The 17,688-nt window shown below is 40.2% G+C and overlaps 1 protein-coding gene across 4 annotated transcripts in view; it reads left to right on the top strand.

The window, feature by feature from the left end:
- Nucleotides 1-17,688, top strand: part of nbeab (neurobeachin b) — a 199,255-nt gene that overhangs the window by 94,889 nt on the left and 86,678 nt on the right. For 3 of the 4 annotated variants that reach the window (XM_013911568.1, XM_013911567.1, XM_013911566.1), the window contains exons 33-37: nucleotides 1,483-1,610; nucleotides 6,010-6,071; nucleotides 10,113-10,177; nucleotides 12,129-12,237; nucleotides 15,877-16,043. In XM_013911568.1, coding sequence (XP_013767022.1) covers nucleotides 1,483-1,610; nucleotides 6,010-6,071; nucleotides 10,113-10,177; nucleotides 12,129-12,237; nucleotides 15,877-16,043 — 531 coding nt within the window. Of the gene's footprint in view, nucleotides 1-584; nucleotides 702-1,482; nucleotides 1,611-6,009; nucleotides 6,072-10,112; nucleotides 10,178-12,128; nucleotides 12,238-15,876; nucleotides 16,044-17,688 lie in introns of all 4 variants that reach the window. The other variant, XM_013911569.1, reaches the window with a different exon arrangement.

Below are 17,688 nucleotides of genomic sequence, written 5' to 3'. Positions count from 1 at the left end.
TGTGTGTGTGTGTGTGTGTGTGTGTGTGTGTGTGTGTGTGTATATCGATATATGTATATATAAAAACCAAAATAGTGGTTTTATGTTAACACTGTGGCAAAGTTTGTCCTAATTTATGTGCATGTGTATTACCTTGAGTACAGCTGGCTGTGACCTTGACTCATCTTCTCCCGTCGCTCTAATAGTTTGTGACAGACATCCTTAGATCTACTCTCCCACCGACTGCTGAGAGCCGAGGTCTTTCTCCAGAGTCTCGCTCTCCTCTCTTGCTCTGCCTCAGTGTTTTCTGCCACAGGAATAGAGATTCAGTTGCCATGGCAGCAGTAACCGACATCACTTAGCGTAACTGTGAAGTCAATGATGGTACTATCTCACCACAGAACCTACTGATGCCTGTGTTATATTTTAGATCACAGCCGAGCTGAATAGATTGCTTCGGTCTACTGAAATCAAACAAATAAATCTGATTATTACCATAGTTCTTTATTATAATATAATGACTTCATGATCCCAACTTCTAAGTCCCAAAGCATCATGAAGGAAGGATTGCCTGTGGTTTCTTTATTTTTTTCTCTCTATTTCAGTGCCTTTTGTGAAGTAGACCAGAATCCACTACGTCAGAAGCTGACACCTGAGCTCAAACCCTTTAGCTCCCTGACAGGATTAAAGACAGCCTCCAGAGGTGCAGGACAGTGTCTTAGGCAAGGACATCTATGCTAGCTACCTAGACTTCCTGCATCCTGCACTTTATGCTAGTGTGTCATCTCTCTGAATATGTTTTCCCAGGTTTCTTGAAGCTGGTTTCCACTACACATAAACCGTCCCTCTTCTCTTTCTGTTTTTCTGTATTCTGCAGCTTTCTGTCCATCTTAGCTGGGAAAACAAGCTTCAGCTCTCCTCGTGTTGTCCTTTTTTTTCTGTGTGTGTGTGTACACATAGGAGATATACTGTATCTCTACTTGTACACCGTCTCAGTTTGTATGGCTGCATGACTCCAGCTCACAGTTTTTCCGAGGTTCTTAGATAATGTCAGCCAGAGGCATAGAGTGATTGTCTAAAAGATGTGGAACTTCCTCTGCAGTGAACAACTGTGATCTCAAGTGCAACTCTGGTAACATATCACAACAAAGAATGCAAACAGCTAGTGAGATGTGAGTTCACATGGCTCTTAATAACATTAAATCTTCACTCACTAACATCTCTGCTGATAGCAGCCACAATCTCATTGATATCTGGCTTAGTTTGCATCCTCTGAAATGTGCTGGTTACCTCTTGCACCCACCAGTCTGACTCTGACAGTCTGACTACACACTAAGTGCTGTTAGCTGTGCACACCGGGTGAACTGTGGGGCTCTCACTGCTCCTTTTTTTTATTGCTCCTTGATAGTGTAGCAAAAAGAATGACCTCTTTCAAGTTTTCTTTTTGAAATTCAGGTGTCTAATTTCTTTTTCTGACTTCTACTTTGATGTGCTCTCTGACAGCATTACTACAAAGCTAGAAAGGGCCTTGGAGAAAGTCGCACCCCTGCTGAGAGAGATCTTTGTGGACTTTGCACCTTTTCTGTCTCGCACCCTGCTGGGCAGCCATGGACAAGAGTTGCTCATAGAAGGTACAGATGTTGTATGGCGCGTTTTATTCTTGTGCGCTGTTAACATTTTTGTCCCAGTCACCCCACCGGCTGCCAAACTTTGGATGCTGTAGACATTGACAGGAGAGTTGCAATATTGCACACAAGCTGGGGGTCTGATTAAATTTGTTTTCCCTTTCATTCATCTTGTGGTATGTGTGTGTTTGTTTTCTTCATGATTCTTTTCTCAAATTCTTTCCACATATTGTTCCTAGATGTTTTTGTAACCATCAGCATTTCACTGTCAAACCAATCTCATTTTGAACTAAATGTTGGTAGCCTTTGCCACCTCATTGCATTATTTTTAGTGCCAAAATAAGATGAAATTTCCAACTCACTCTTTCCAACTCACATTGTACTAGAAGGGATTTTGAAATCTTTTTTTTATTTTTTTATTTCAGGGTAAGCTTTAACCTTTTTGTGCACAGTAAAATCTGTATGCACGCACATTTTTATTACAATGAAGTATAAGTGCTTAAATGTTTCTGTATTACCGTAGTCATTTTTGTTGCTATTAAAATGTACTCTTGAATGTTTGACCTAGACGTGCCTCTGTGCAGCCACGAGGTTTAATGGCATTAATTATTTTATTTTAAAACGGTATTACAGCAGTCACTTTACAAATAGAGCTGCACTGACTGGTTTGGTTGTGCATAGTGTTTGCAGAAGTGTGAAATCTCTTTGCTACACTCCACTCTATTTCCTGGTGGCTGCGTGAAGCTTTCCAGTCCCTTCTTCAAGCCTCAGGTTGGCAGCCTCTCACAGTGCTACTTGTGCCTAACCTCAGGGCTCTATGCCTACATGTGTGTGCACTACCACTCTATTCCCCAGGCTTGTTTTGGCTTGTATTCACAAGAAAACAGGGCCACCGCAGTCAGCACGCGCATGAGTGAGACTGTGTGTGTTTGCAGATGTTTGTCTGTTTGTGTGTAGTCCAAAACATACGCGGGTGGTCTCCGCTCTCTCGACTTGCACCCAAAATGCTTTCTCTGAATGCGGATTGCAAAAGTCTTTTCTTTTGCTGGTAACCTAACCGACACTGGTGGACACTGGCAGAGAATGACAGGATGCTGCCAGAACGCACTCTTGTGACTGTTATTTAAGCCCTGCTAGAGAAATACTTTGACCCACATTTACTGACCACCATTGTCCACTTTTCTCCAGGGGCATACTTTATTCATTAACTGTTTACACAACCAGTTGATTTAAAAAATGCATTTCCAATATTTTAATGTTTTGAATAACATTGCATTTAGTTAGGGTTTTTGTTGTTTTGCAATGTTGGATCTGAAATTTTATGGATCTTTTTATTAGCATCTTTTATTGTCATCTAATTTAAGCTTTTAAAAATAATCAGCTTTGGCATGTTTAATGATAAGAAGGGTCTTATTTATTTGGTATAACTAGTCTTGTCGAAATGAATGGTGAAATGATGCATTAAGTACTTTTCTGCGCTCATGAAAAGGACATTTGAGGTATTACGGACTCCTTTTAAAAAATGTTTCCATTCCAACCAGTTAAGTTCCACAAACAAGCATGGTTTCCTCCAAGTCAGCCGTATATCATACATATATACATAAGTAAATAGAAATGTGAGTATGCTATGCACATGTGGCTTGGTCTACTCACTCAGTGTCAGGAGAAAGGAATGAAAAATCAGGTAGCAAAGCCTTGACAAGTGTGAATATGTCTGTTACCCTTTCACTCAAAGTCTGTCAGCAGACTGACCAAGCTGACAAACCAGAGCTGATCTCAGGCTGCAGACTGTAACCCCACAAACAAGGTCATAGATAGACAGCTCGGGCCTCAGCACTCTAGACATGTTTAACCCTGTCTGGGTCTGTGAAATGTGAACTCTGACAGGGATTAGAGCAGGTTTACCAGTCAAAACACTGCAAATACACAGAATCAACACTTGCTCTTGGACACCTATATGATATGGAAGTTTATCAAGCCACTTCAGCCCATCTTAGTTTCAGTCTGTTCATGACTGAGCTGATTTTGCTCGTCTCTTTTCGTCATCTACTTTTCTTCCCGACCCTTCCCAGGCCCGCAGTTGAAATACTGTGCTGTAGTGCAAAGGCGCTCCATTTACCAGTAATTACCAGTCATCCATCACTCCTTAGATTGCTCGGGGTCAAGCCCTCCTGTGCCCCGTGTGCCCCTTTGCCTCACTCTATTCCTTCACCCCCTTTGCAGACATGTGGTCACTGCAGCAATTATGTTGTGTGCACCCTGAGCTTTACACTTGGAGTTGTTGGGTAAGAGCTGTGCGCGAACACTGCCGCTGTTGTGATGCCTGCCGCCTGCTCCTTGCTGTCCCCTGAGTGGCCCAGCTTGCCGGCACATCACCCCACAATGCCACATTCACCCATGCCTTAACCCTGCCCTGTTTACAGGAAAGGACTGGCAGGCCATGTTTAAATAGAATGCATTTAGTTTGTCTACCAGCACAAGGCCAGGGTCAGTTGGCCACCTGACTACTGTGTCAGTTCGGACTGACTTATGGCTTAGCGTGTCACTGCTATAACAAGAGGTCAACTGTGGCACTCTGTGTACAAGAGAAGGGTCACATCCTCTTAGAGTATTTACAATATGTTCCCTTGGACAGTCTCTGCTCATGAATAGAACTCAATGGAGAATCAGTGACCAAAAGATCCATCCATCCAGGGTTTGAATATTTTGCATTCTGTGTTAGATTATACCATTTAATCACACAAGTAAAACCATTTCCGCTGAATTTTGTCTAGTTGACCTTTAAAGGGGACCATTTATGCTCGTTCCTGGCTTTCTACCCTTGTACAATTCAAATTCAAAGTTCAAAATAATCCTTATTAATCTCAGTGCTCTCAGGTCTTTTTGCAGCCCCTCTGTTCATTATTTTATTAAAAAAATCAGTTTTAGCTCCTCTCCCTTTGCTTTTTTCTGATTGGCTGTTTCATGCAAACAGAAGCTTAGAGCCAGAGCTGTGTGGCTGAGATGTTTATATTAGGGATAACTACTGCACTGACATCACACAGAGCCAAGATATAAAAAAAAAACAGCAAAAAGAAAAAGAAAAACTGCTTGAAGAAGAACATTTAGAGCAGACTGACTATAAGCATCCAACTCATATGCTATATATATTACAGAAAATAATAAAACATAAATAGAAAATAATAATAATAAATAAAAAGCCATGAAGGGAAACGTCATGTAATTAGAATTAAATTCATATTTATAAAATATATTAATATGTTATGTTTACATATCATAGTTTACAAATACACAAGTGCATTAATATTATCAGTATATTTCATTGTTATCAAACGGTGCCCATACTTAACAGGCATGTCAACCAATGTAAATGTTACTGCAGTTTTAGTGTTTGGACTTTTGGAGGTAGGTCTGCTGCTGTGTTTACATGTGGACAGCAAATTGTACCTTGGACACACATGTGATTGTTTTATTTATTGTTTTCTGCGCTATTACAGCAGACACTCGTGCATTTCTCATTAAGCTATTCTGTATAATTAGGCTATTCTTTATACCCGTGTCTCCAGGTGTTTTTTGCATACTTTATAAAACCGAATAATATCAAAGATAACTCTGCTTTTATGTATAATGCAAAACTATTTTGCTATTAATAATTTTATTAAATAAGCCATCATTACAACTACATGAATACTATTTTGTTTTTAAGTATTTGTACTGTGAAAAACTTAAAGTTCCTAGAAATCTTCTTTGGTGGATACCCCATCATCCATGAAACAACAACATCCATGGGGCATAGGTGTTTTTACTCTGCCTGCCTATAATGAGTACTATAGAGTTCCTTTCTTTGCTTTATTAATGATTGCACCTTTAATGGTTCTCGCCGAGTGCAGCAGAAGGGCTGGAGGTGCAGAATACGAGACCAGTTGCAGCCATTGTTTCTACAAATGAGCTTTTCACACCTGCCCATGTTTCATTAGAGAGTTGTCTGCTTCAGCGGCTCACCGTCTACCGAATGGAGATGTGGGAAGAAGCTGTGAATGTCTTCTGTGAGCGTGTGGCATGTGTGAAGGATGTGCGTGCGTGGGGGTTGGAGTGCTCGTATGTAAATGTGTTGCAGATGTATTTTTTTGTTCTGTCGTTTTTTTTTCTCCTTTACAATTTTATGACAGGCAAATTGGGAACACAATTTGCGGAGGGTTGGCAAAAATGTTAAAAGAGGCTATATACAGTAGCTTTGCACAAGTCGAGTACTGTATGTCGGTGTTGTGCTCTATGCGTTTTTCTTTTTTTATATATTATCTTGTTTGCCCAAATGATTACACCTTATCATACCAACAGTTGTATGCTTATGTTCTTTAACATGCAAGATTAATGTCTCTTCTTTTCATCTGCTTTATCTCCAAAGGTCTAGTGTGTATGAAGTCAAGTACCTCAGTGGTGGAGCTCGTCATGCTCCTTTGTTCTCAGGTGAGCATTTTCTTTCTTATTTTTTTCACAGTTTTCATCTTCCCAGGCTCTCTGTCTTTTTCTATCTGCCATTCTTTTTCATGTCTAATAGGCCGTTCTATACTCTGCTACTCTTGATAACATACTCTCTGCCAACACTCTGTGGAGACGTGCAAGGATCTGGTTTCAACCTTTGCAGATCAATATAAGCTGACACTCTGTACTGGCAAATTAGACATGGTCATTGCTATAACCTAGTTCACTCACCTCTTACTTTGAAAGATGTATTTTAAACAGAGACATGCACATTAGATATACCCTTTATCCAGTCCAAGTTGTGGATATTTTGAAAGTATACACATTTATGGTTAAGACTTGCTTCAGTTTTGAGGGCTCATGTTAGACAGCAAGTTATTTAATCTCTTCCCTCTTTAAGCTAATTGTCCAAACGGATGGTACAGACACACACTGATCTCTGAGAATCTACCGACTTTCTCACTACGCCCTAGAGCTTTATTACCAAGCTCTCCTTTAGAGAATGAGCTCCACCTCATGCCAACCCTGCAAGTGACTGATCACCTTTGAGCTGACCCTCTGAATCTCTTGTTAAGCCCATGTTTTAGGGAAGGTCAGAGCCCTGATGTAGCAGTTAGAACAGGAGACATTTAACATACCTTCTGTCAGCCCATCAGTCTTGCGTCGGGGAGCCCATAAGGAAGCCATTACTTGGTGCCTCTGTGGATCCAGACTGCTGGGCCAAAGTCTTGAGGAGGTGGATTGCCACGAAGTGTGCTCCATGGTATCCATAGTCCAAAGGGCTCTTCGGCAGGGAGCTGTGCCTCTGTTATATGGAGGCCATTATTCAGGGGCTTTCCACCAAAAAATGTACGTAAATGGGGGAGCCAGTTTTGAGTTATTGTTGCTCTTTTGATGGTTTTTGATGGGCTCCTTTTTGTGCTGCTTTTCTGTCTGTGGGAAGTTGCATTTTCCAGCTTTAGGATTTATTGCAGATGAGAGCATCAGCATGCTGTTAAGGGTCTGAGTCCATCCCCCGTTACACAGATAGCATTACTGCAGCTCCAGAGGTTCCTGCCATTAGGGGCTTGCGGGCTGAAACCCAGGCTGAGATATCGATCAGACAGCAAGGCCTTGAAACTAGATTGTACGGTTTGGTGTCCTTCTAACTGTTCAGATAAAGATGAACAATTGCTCTTCATCCTTATAATACACTCTCTCTATGTATATACTCCACTTTTGTTACCAGCTGGTATAATTAACTGATGTAAAAATAGATAATTAGCAGTGTGTTCTTCATTACTTTTTTCAGGGAACCAAGCTCATATGTGCTGACCAGCTGTCAGAAGCAGCAGAGACAATCCTTAATCTGATTAATAACTGCAGTGCAAAGAGCTCATAATTGATGTCTTTGGTAGCACATATTGAATCTCAGCTGGTTTTAGAAAGCACAGCGAGTCTTGTCAGAAGCAGGGTGAGCTTTTATCACAATAAAATGCCATCTTTGACATGCCCCCTCACATACTTTAACATTAATGTTTTAAGACAGCAAGGAGGGCACTTAGATGACCTTTAGTCCCTCTCTGTTTTGTGACCTGTCACTTTTATGAATAAATTAGTGCTAATGATCTGCCTTTTCTTATTTATGCATACTAATCACAGCAATCATTATGTTGCTGGCCATGGCTGCAGACACTATGTGTCTCTCCTCAGTCTGGGCAGCTGAATGAAAGGGTCAAGCAGCTCTGTTTCTTGTAACAGCTTAAACATACAAGGGGGGGATCTAGAGTGGAGCCACAGAGATTTAGTGATGGAAGGCCTCCAGATGTGGAGAGTACAACTGAGCAAAGCAGAGTAGATAAAAGCAAAGGCTCCCGCATACTGACAGGTTGGATTGAAACACCACAAATACTTAGTGCCCTGCTGAATTTCAGGAAGATGAAAGTGGGAAGAGAGAGATGCCTCTCAAGGCCATCAAGCTGTTCACTGGGACAGGAGTTGTGGGATTTTAGGTGGTAGGATTTTCAAAGATACAATGGAGAATTCCAGTATTTCCCCAAGTGAGCATCAAACACTTCTTAGTATCGTTTGCGTTTCAACAAACTCACCTGCTCTTTAGTATTATGGCACTTTTTAGCCACTTGTAGCAAATTCATTTGTATACAGTAGACTACTGTAGTCTTCAGTTTTTTCCAACTGAAGCATTTTTCCCCCAGAAAGCTAAATTCAGTTTATATCATATCAAATACAGTGTAAATGAGTTGTAGTGTGTGGAAACTAAACTCAGCTATAAGCAAGTCACTATAGGACTTTAGTTCTGCTCGGATATTACTAAGAAGTAGTAATCCTGGATATGCCTGCTTGATATGTAATTATGAGCTAATAATAATGAGACAAAAATATTTTTTAATTGTAACCAGACATGTCCAAAAGGCCAAACTATTGGTGCATCTTTAAAATTTCGTTTTTCTTGGCGAAACTACTAAACAAACTTTACATAGCCAGAGGTGCTGCACTGTGGTCATGGTCTGCATTTACATCAAGAATTACATCTCTTTTTAAGGAGCTGCACGTCGAGCCTAATTTCCTTCAAATGGGCTGCAGAGGATTTTTTAAATCTCTGCAATCAAAGGCAGCCTCCTCTGGGAGTTGTGCACTCCAGCTAAAAAAAAAGAAAAAGAAAAAAGAGAGTCTCTGAAGTGCTATCTCAGCTGTCAACAAGCATACCTCAGACAAGATAGCATATTTGACTAGTTCATGCTTTACCTCCTCTGACCTGCTGCCACTTTCCCGGTGTTGCCCAAGTGTCACGTCTGCCTTGATTTCCGTATTTATTTTTGTCACGTGAGCATGGTGCGAGTGGAACCTTGGAAGTCTGGCTGTACATGATCCCTTTCCAAATCAACAACAGCCTATTCCAGGCAGATACTGTAGCACAGGAAAGGGGTCAGGGGGAACATTTGGAGACCAGATGCTCAGCAGTTTGTCAGCACCATCTCCCTGACTTAACGCATCGTAGGGTCAGACTGTGCACTCGTGCGCGAACCAGTATGTGTCAGTCACAACAACTATGTACAAAAACACGTACCCATACATAATAATGTCAATGTCAGTTATTTTAGTACTATACTAAACAAATGCTGTTTATCTTATCCAGACACTCACAGGGAACAAGCAGTGTGTACCTCTTTTCTGCATGTAGATTATATACCACCATATAGTCTTTCAGTTGGGAATAGCAGTTATATTTAATGCTTTTTCGGTAAACAATGTTCAAAGGTTCCTTTATATATGTGAATAGCCTTAAGTTATATGTACATTATTAGCCCTTAGAACTAAAACCCTTTCTCCTTTCATTTTTCTTCTGTTTCCCCTTTTTCTTTGAACTGTGGCCTTCTCTATTTTCTCTTCCATTTGCACCTCAGTAAGGTTACAGGAGAGCTGAATTTCCCACAGTGAAAGGCGCGCGCTCAAACTGCTTTTTAATCATTTCCAGAGCATGTTGTGAGACAGCAAGTGCTGGCACTCTGGCCCAGGACTCGGATTCCTTCCAGGCACTCACTGCAGGGCTCAGTGAGCCCGCTCAGTAATCTGTCACTGTAAGGGACGGAGGAAATGGCTGTATTTAAGCGAGAGGATACAGTTTCATCCCACAATTACATCTCTCCTGTGTTTACAGATCTTTTCACAGAGGAAGAAAGGATGGTCTTACATGTGGTGCAGAATTTCAGCTTTTTATAGCTATCACTTTATTTTTTCCCTCAAAGGATATATCAACGAAATGCTTTTTTTATGTACTTGAATTACAAGCTATGAAACTGTATCCAAATTGCAGTTTCAAATATAAAATTTTCATGACGAAATGTGATTCTTGTCACTCTTTTCCGAATGATCTTGCTGCATATTGGATGCAAAGTCTGTTTTAACTTTTGATGTGCTTTGCAAAGATTTCTGATGTGTTCTTTGTATTATTCTGTTAGCTTTATGGTAATTTAGATGCACGGGCAGACCTTGTGTGAGTAATAAATGTTTTTTCTTTCTCTTCAGGAGTGGCAGAACTCGATTCAAAAGAATGCTGGACTGGCATTCATTGAGCTAATTAATGAAGGGAGGTAAAGTATCAGTTTATTAATATACATAAGATTAAACAACAAGGCCAGACACTGGGTTACTTATCCCCCTGTTTTTTACTAGATTGCCCATAAACCTCTTGCTCCTCTTGGCTGCTCTGTTGGAGGTAAAAGTAAATAAGATTGTTGTGAGAGGATAACATAAGAGTCTTGGGTCCTCCTCTTGTATTTTGTCCCTCTGTCTTTTTTGCTGTGTTTTTCTTGATTCCTCCCTCTTCCTCCCTGGGTGTGGCCAGACTGTGTTTTCTGTCGAGCAGATCAGGGGCGGCTCAGCCTCCTTGCCCATCTGCTGACCCATCTGGCCAGGCCTCCTCGATGCCCAGGTTCAAGCCTGAGCCCAGCCAGGCTTCTGAGTCCCCCGCTGGCTCGGGAACAAAGAGCTTCAGTCAGTAGGGCCACACGGCGCTGTCCAGGGTGCTGCTGACAGACACATAATTTTCCAGTCTTACTCAAATCTCTGTGCACCTATTCTGCTTAACTAGACAGACGTATATGTAGCTGTAGTCTGGTAAATCTGTTTGCCTTACAAGGCGTGGCTGACATAGACATTGTATCTGTTGTATGTGCAACAGAATATTCAGCTATGTTTCATAATGCAGCTGTTTGAATTCCAAGCCGTTAACAGGCAGGCTAACAATGCTCTGATTAGGTGGATATTTTATTTAAGCTTATTCCACAATCAGATCCGACATCCACTTTAGAGGCCATTTATCCTCCCCTCGTGAAAACAAAGAGAGCATTCATTAAGTTATTGCTGCTTCTAGCACCAGACATTATCATATTAAATAGCTATTGAGAAAGAAAGGTGTGTTACTACTTTTATAACTAATGTGTTTCATGAGTTGTATGTCAATGAATGCCAACATGAGATGAGAGAGGCGCCTCTGCTAAAGGCACTGTCAGGAGGTGCAATCCACACATGGAAGCAGTCAAAGGACCAAGACAAATAAAAACAACCTTTTAACTTTAATGCTGTTGAAATGACTGATGATAAGACATTTGTTGTAGCGAAAGAAAGTAGAAATCTTAATGATAATCAGGCCCCCCTCTTGACATAATGAAATTTTAGTTGCATTTGTTGTAGCAGCTAAGCACCCTCACTCCGTCATGGCGCGAATGGTGATTGATTAGTGTTTTCTATGCATGAAATAATACCACAAAAAGTCTGGTGGAGCGCGTAAATGTCTTTTTTCCATCTCCAAATATCACTTGTCAACTTGCTTTCTCATCTATTCTTGGTTTCGAAACAAAGCTTGGCGTTGTCAGCCTCTGTCTTTGAACAGTGAACTTCTGTCTATTAACGAGTGCTTGTCAACAACTAAAGAGGCGAGTGCAGCTGATGAACGCAGCCTTGGGATTACTGCCTCTCCTTGGGATGGGAGGGAAAATTACAATCTGTATCAAGCACTGAAGAGGAACAAGGGGTGTTTTAATTAAAACAAAGCTGGCCTAATGGTGTGTAAAATGGCATGTAATCTACACACAATATCCAGGGTGTTTTCACTTATTAAAGATACTGGAACCTATGTGTGAATGTGGGTGGAGACCACGGAGTCTCTAGACTCAGCCATGTGAGAAGCTTTCCTCCGCCAGGCTTGTCAGCAATACAGTTTCTGGGTTGATGTTCTGGTCAGTGGGAAGGGATGCTCAGTCAATCAGGAGCGTGGCAGACAGGCTCCAGTGCTCTAATGACACTCTATTCCCTCCTTAATGCTACAGAGGGGTCTGTCACTGACCTGCAGCCTTGCAACATAACTCAGACAAATGATTCTGTTTACCAGTCTCCTCTCTCACTAAGCAGAATGTTACACAGTCCTGACAAGCTAAATTTACCTTTACACTGTGCTTTCCTTTGGAGTGTCTTTGAAATGCATAGTAATTTTAAAAATCCTGATGTTTTCTCCTGTTTTTAAATTTCTTTGCAATATTAAAGGTTGCTCTGCCATGCCATGAAGGACCACATAGTCCGGGTTGCCAACGAGGCTGAATTCATCCTCAACAGACAGCGAGCAGAGGACGTGCACAAACATGCAGAGTTTGAGGTATAAACTATGCTTCTGAAAGCACTAAAGGCCTGCCCAGAGTTGCACAGCTTACTGAATCAACAGTAAATACACTATTTCAATATTTCAATTGACCAAATTTCAGTTTTACCATCTGCTGTGAAAATAGATTTTGACAATCTGCTAATGAGCTCTAAACAAATCCTATTAGTATAAAACAGGCATTCAACTTTATATGCTCAGTAATCGTGTCCCTCTGTGTCCTCACGAGGATTAAATCCTCGCTCTTACAACTCGTATAAATTTAATTATTGGTGGCAAAGGGATCCCGGCAATATTAATTTAGGATTTTGATATGAGCTTTTGCCAACTAACTCGGGGGATAAAATCCCTTTGTCTGTATTTAGCCTACGCCCATCAAACCATCATTTGAGATATGAAAGGAAACACTAGGGTTTAAGTGGCATAATAAAAGAAGTGCACACTGGAGTAATAAGACCTTATAAAAGCACTAATCACTAATAAATGTTATGAAAGTAAGTAGTATTTTTTCAAATACAGCAAATTATTATTTGAAGGTTAATAATTACAATAAATTAGACTCACTGGCCATTTGTTAAGTACACCTGTTCAACTGCTCATTGATTCAAATCAGCCAATCACATGGCAGCAACTCAATGAAATTATAAATGCATAATCAAGAGAACCTTCTGAAGTTCAAAGTGAACATCAGACTGTGGAAAAAAGCAAGTGATTTTGCACAAATGGCGGGATTGTTAGTGACAAGAATAACTAAAATAACCACTCCTTATAGCCAAGGTACGCGGAAGAGCATCTCTGAATGCACTGAACTTTAAAACAGAAGAAGACCACACTGGTACAGAAGTACATGAAAATGAGGATACAGTTTGTGCAGATTTACCAAAATTGGACAACTTAAGGTTGGGAAAATATTGCCTGAGCTGATGAGTCTCAATTTTTGCTGCCACATTTAAATGGTAGGGCCTCAATTGCACATCGATCTATCCTGCCTGTGCGAATGGTTCAGGCTGCGTGTGATGTCATGGTGTGGCAAAAGTTTCTTGGACTCCTTAGTTCCAACTAAACATTGCTTAAATACCACTACCTGACTATATGCTTGCTGTAAATGTCTGTTTGTTTTATGACCATGACAATGAGTTCCCTGCTCATTGTCATGGTAGCTTACCTTTGGAATGTGGCGGGAAGGGAGATTTTAATCATGGATGTGCAGTGGAAAAAAGCTGCTGCAACTGTGTAATGCTACATGTCAATATGGCTTTAAGTAAGTAAGTAAAGTTTATTTATTAAGCGCTTTTCATAGACAGGTAGTCACAAAGCACTGCACACAGAGATTAAAATAAACAGTATGATAAATAGCAAAATGCACAATATACACAATATAGAGTTTAAATGTGAATTAAATGGTAAATGGCCTGTATTTATATAGCGCTTTTAAATTTTAAATTAAAAATATAAAAATGTAAAAAGCATTGGTCAACAGAAAGCTTGTTTAAACGGTAAAGTTTTTAACTGTTTTTTAAAGGATTCCACAGAGTCAACCAAACGTTGTCTCTGAGGAGTGTTTCCAACATCGTGTTGAATGTTTGCCACAAGGAATTAAAGCATTTCATAAAGCGAAAGCAAGTACTAGCAAGTTGCAAGTTGTGTAGTGGTTTACACATTCATTTAAAAAGCAAAAAAATCTCCTGTTTTATCCCAGGAGGAGACACAGATCCCTTTGGGGTTTCTTATGGAAGGCTATCCAGTGTAAATATCTACCATATCAAACATGCAGAGCTAACTGCTGTTGTGAAAGAGTGAGCAGCTTTGATTTATGAATTATTTTTGCATCGTGTTGACATCATAGCTGGGAGAGGTGAGAAATGATAACCATTGAACTCAGATATCATCAGAATGCACAATATTCTCCGTGCTATATTACCCCGAACTAGACAACAAAAGTGGATGGATGGTTTGGTAGATATTACAAATCTGATTAATACACTTGTTTAATTTGGTATCATAATAAAAGTTTAATTCCTCATTAGTGAGGGTTTCAAATATTGTTGGGCTATCTTGGCGATACCCACAGGGTTGGGGTCGCAGTAATTGTGAGATAGACTAGAGTAGAAAACAAAACTGAGAGTTAAATAGGACATAAACTGTAGTTTTCAGGTTTTTGGTCTTCTGATTTTAAATTGTAACACCACCTGCTTACTTTAAAACAAAAATATTTAAAACAGCAACATTACAACTTTATAATAGCCCAAAATACACTGTACTGCATTTTTTAACTATTCACAAAGTTTTATAATCATGCGATTATCACAACGACAGTTGTTATGAAGTATTACCAGTCTGACTGTTCAAAATCAAAATGTGTGTTTGCTATCGAACAAAACCACACACACACAATTCCGCCAGCTCTGTTAACAGCTTGTACATATGAGTAGTGATGAGTTTCTTATCTGGGAAAAGCAGCCATCCTCAAACAGCTGCTTGATATACAGTTCTTGAGGATCCTTGACCCACTAGATAAACTGGAAGAGACGGTTAGATATGCAATGTCAGGAGAAGGGGGAAGTGTACCTGGCCCCATCCGTTCTGTCTGCCAACTCCAGACAGCCTACACTTTTCATCTAGGCCTGACATTACTTTATTACCCACTCTTCAAGATTGAAGATTCAGGACGCAGATAAGACAGTTTTACAATTAAGTTGGTGTCAGGAAGACGCGTCATATGCTTTAAGTGATAAATAATGTTTGATTTTTGTCACGGCGTCACGTTGTAATGTGAGGTGACGGGCGGAGATTGAGTTATCCGCTTTATGAGGTATATGTTGAAGTATAATATCTGACAGAATTCAAATTTTAAAGCAGGAAATTCAATTAACTTCCAGCTTCTGTTAGCAAATTAGATTGCGAATATTAGCAAGAGTTCCCCTCAGGGTGGCCTAGTGAGACAGAGTCACATGTGCTCCTCTAGTTTACATTTAGCTACCTGGTGCGCTTCTGTTGCGCTGACTTCAGGAAAAAGGTTTATAAGTAAAGCTGCAAATTTTACACATTGTATTTTATTTAAACATTCTGACAAGTAGATTTTTTTTATATTTATGATTTGAATTATATAAAACAATATGTTCTTACACATTCTTACAGTTTGTTTTAGAAGATAACTGCAAATCTTCACATTTTAACCCATTGCTATACCAGCGGACAGCATAAACATTTTATTGATATAATGGCATTGTAGCTTTGTAAACCCTGACAGGCTATATTCTTCTCCCCTAATAGCGCCATCCAAAGCTACCTAACAGGAAGCCTCATCTGTCCACAGTTAGGCAATGGACTGCCTTCATGTGCTTGCAGTGATTTAGTGCCCTCCTCCAAGGGAGTAGAAATATATCTCTCAGCTGTCCACTAATATCTTTATGCACTCAAGTGTGTTGAATGAAGCTATAACATTCTTCAGCGTGACAAATGCTCCATTAGAGTGTATATATTATTCTGACTTTATTCAAGTAAGACATTCTCAAATGCTATTAGAACAATGTCCAGCATTAAATTTGATGGTAGATACTGTACCTAAATATATAAATACAGAATGAGATTAACACATTTTGTTTCTTTCTTCTCTTTTCTTAAATCTGAAATTAGTCAAACTGTGCTCAGTATGCTGCTGACAGAAAAGAGGAAGAGAAGATGTGTGACCACCTGATTTGCGCCGCTAAGCACAGAGACCATGTAACAGCCAACCAGTTAAAGCAGAAAATTGTCAACATCCTCACCAACAAGCACGGTGCCTGGGGCACGCTGGCCCAGAGGTAGGTCCCCACACTTGAACAAGTTTAACTGCAGACCTACAGGGGTGGTGTTAAGACTTCAAGATAAACTATAGCCACTCAATGTTAGGTACAACCTACAGGACAAAAGTTACCTGTTCACAGTACTCTGCAGTCAGAGGATAGGGCCACCAGTTAATGTCATTTTCCCAGGATCCGATAGGGTCAGCAATCAGGTCAGCAAATGCAATTACAGTGCCGAGTGGCTTAATCCTCTGGGGACAGCTGATTGGCCAGTCATCTAACATACCGGGGTGGAAGACGGGGGTTGGGGTGTTTCTGCAGCATTGTCCAGGCATTCATTGACCCTCTCAGTAACACAGCCCAGCACCTGGTGGTAGTTGCAGCCTTCCCCATGGGCCCTGTTAAAACAACCACCAGCTCTCCCACTCTGCTGCTTACTTTTCACTATCATCCACATGGTCCCATGGATGCAGGGCTGGTTAGAAGCATTGACAGCTAGTTATTTTAGACAAACAAAGGAGTCACAGCAAGCTGTTTTGTTTTCTTCTGGGCTTATGGCTGGGAATTACAGATATGACAAAAAGCATGCAGTTTTTTATAGCAGAACTATGAACAATGACTTGGTGCAGGGAAAGCCTCAGGCAGTTTGAGTTAAATATCCACATCACATTATACAGGCCAGTTGTAGAAATGCACAGTAGTAGTAAATTTGTTCACATAGAATTAATTCAAGAGCAGCCAGTTGAGAGAAAGTCTGCCACTTTATACACAAACCGCAGCTGCTTATTTGCCAAATTTTTGCGTCTTTGCTGAAACAGTAGCTTTAAGTTTGTTATTACGTTTTAACGATACAGTGCAGATGTTCGACTGGGTTTGCTGAGCGTGAATTTGTTTCAGATCTTAAACCAGGTTTCCTCATAATATGAAAAAATGTTGTACTAATTTTTATAGCTTTATTTTATGTTTTTAATGTTTCGAGCATTTTCCATCAAAATCAGTAGATGTTCTAAGCAGCTAAATGTGTTCTTTATCCTTCTACTCACGGAACATTGTGTGCAGTAGCCAGTCTAATTTTATCAAATGCATGTATATTGACATCACATGCTGCAATTTCCTGTTGACACTTGGATTTGTTAGAGGCAATAATGTATTGCAATTGCTTCCAGAACAATGGCAGAAAAACTGACCTTATCCAAATACTGTGTTTAATATTATGTTAATATTTTGACCGTGTGAGGATCTCAGGGTCCAAGTACAGATTTTCTTAAAACTGACTGAACCTTAACTACCCATGGAAATCTATTGGACTGAATTCTGGGCTCTTGTTCAAATATTTATGGAGCTTCTCTCAGAGGCATAGCATTTGCATTGAAACAAAAGGTTATTGAGCGTGGGTGCATTGTAAATGATACCGCAAAACTTCCAACAAATTCAAATTTAATGGTAACCTGCTGGTGAAGAAAAATGATGCAATATGCTCACAAGCTCAAGGCAGTGTTGCAGTTCAGCAGCTCAGTCTTATTCAATGCTACATTAACTTTCCCATTTATGCTTCTCTTGTAAAATATAAAGCCCTCAAGCATTTTGAGGTGGCTGTCTGTTTTGTGTGTGTGTGTGTGTGTGTGTGTGTGTGTGTGTGTGTGTGTGTGTGTGTGTGTGTGTG

The sequence above is a fragment of the Pundamilia nyererei genome, unplaced genomic scaffold, assembly GCF_000239375.1.
Source record: "Pundamilia nyererei isolate P.nyererei 1_Seehausen unplaced genomic scaffold, PunNye1.0 scaffold00066, whole genome shotgun sequence".
Taxonomy (NCBI): domain Eukaryota; kingdom Metazoa; phylum Chordata; class Actinopteri; order Cichliformes; family Cichlidae; genus Pundamilia; species Pundamilia nyererei.
Note: the sequence above shows the minus strand (reverse complement) of the source record. Positions and strands in the feature narration are given on the sequence as shown.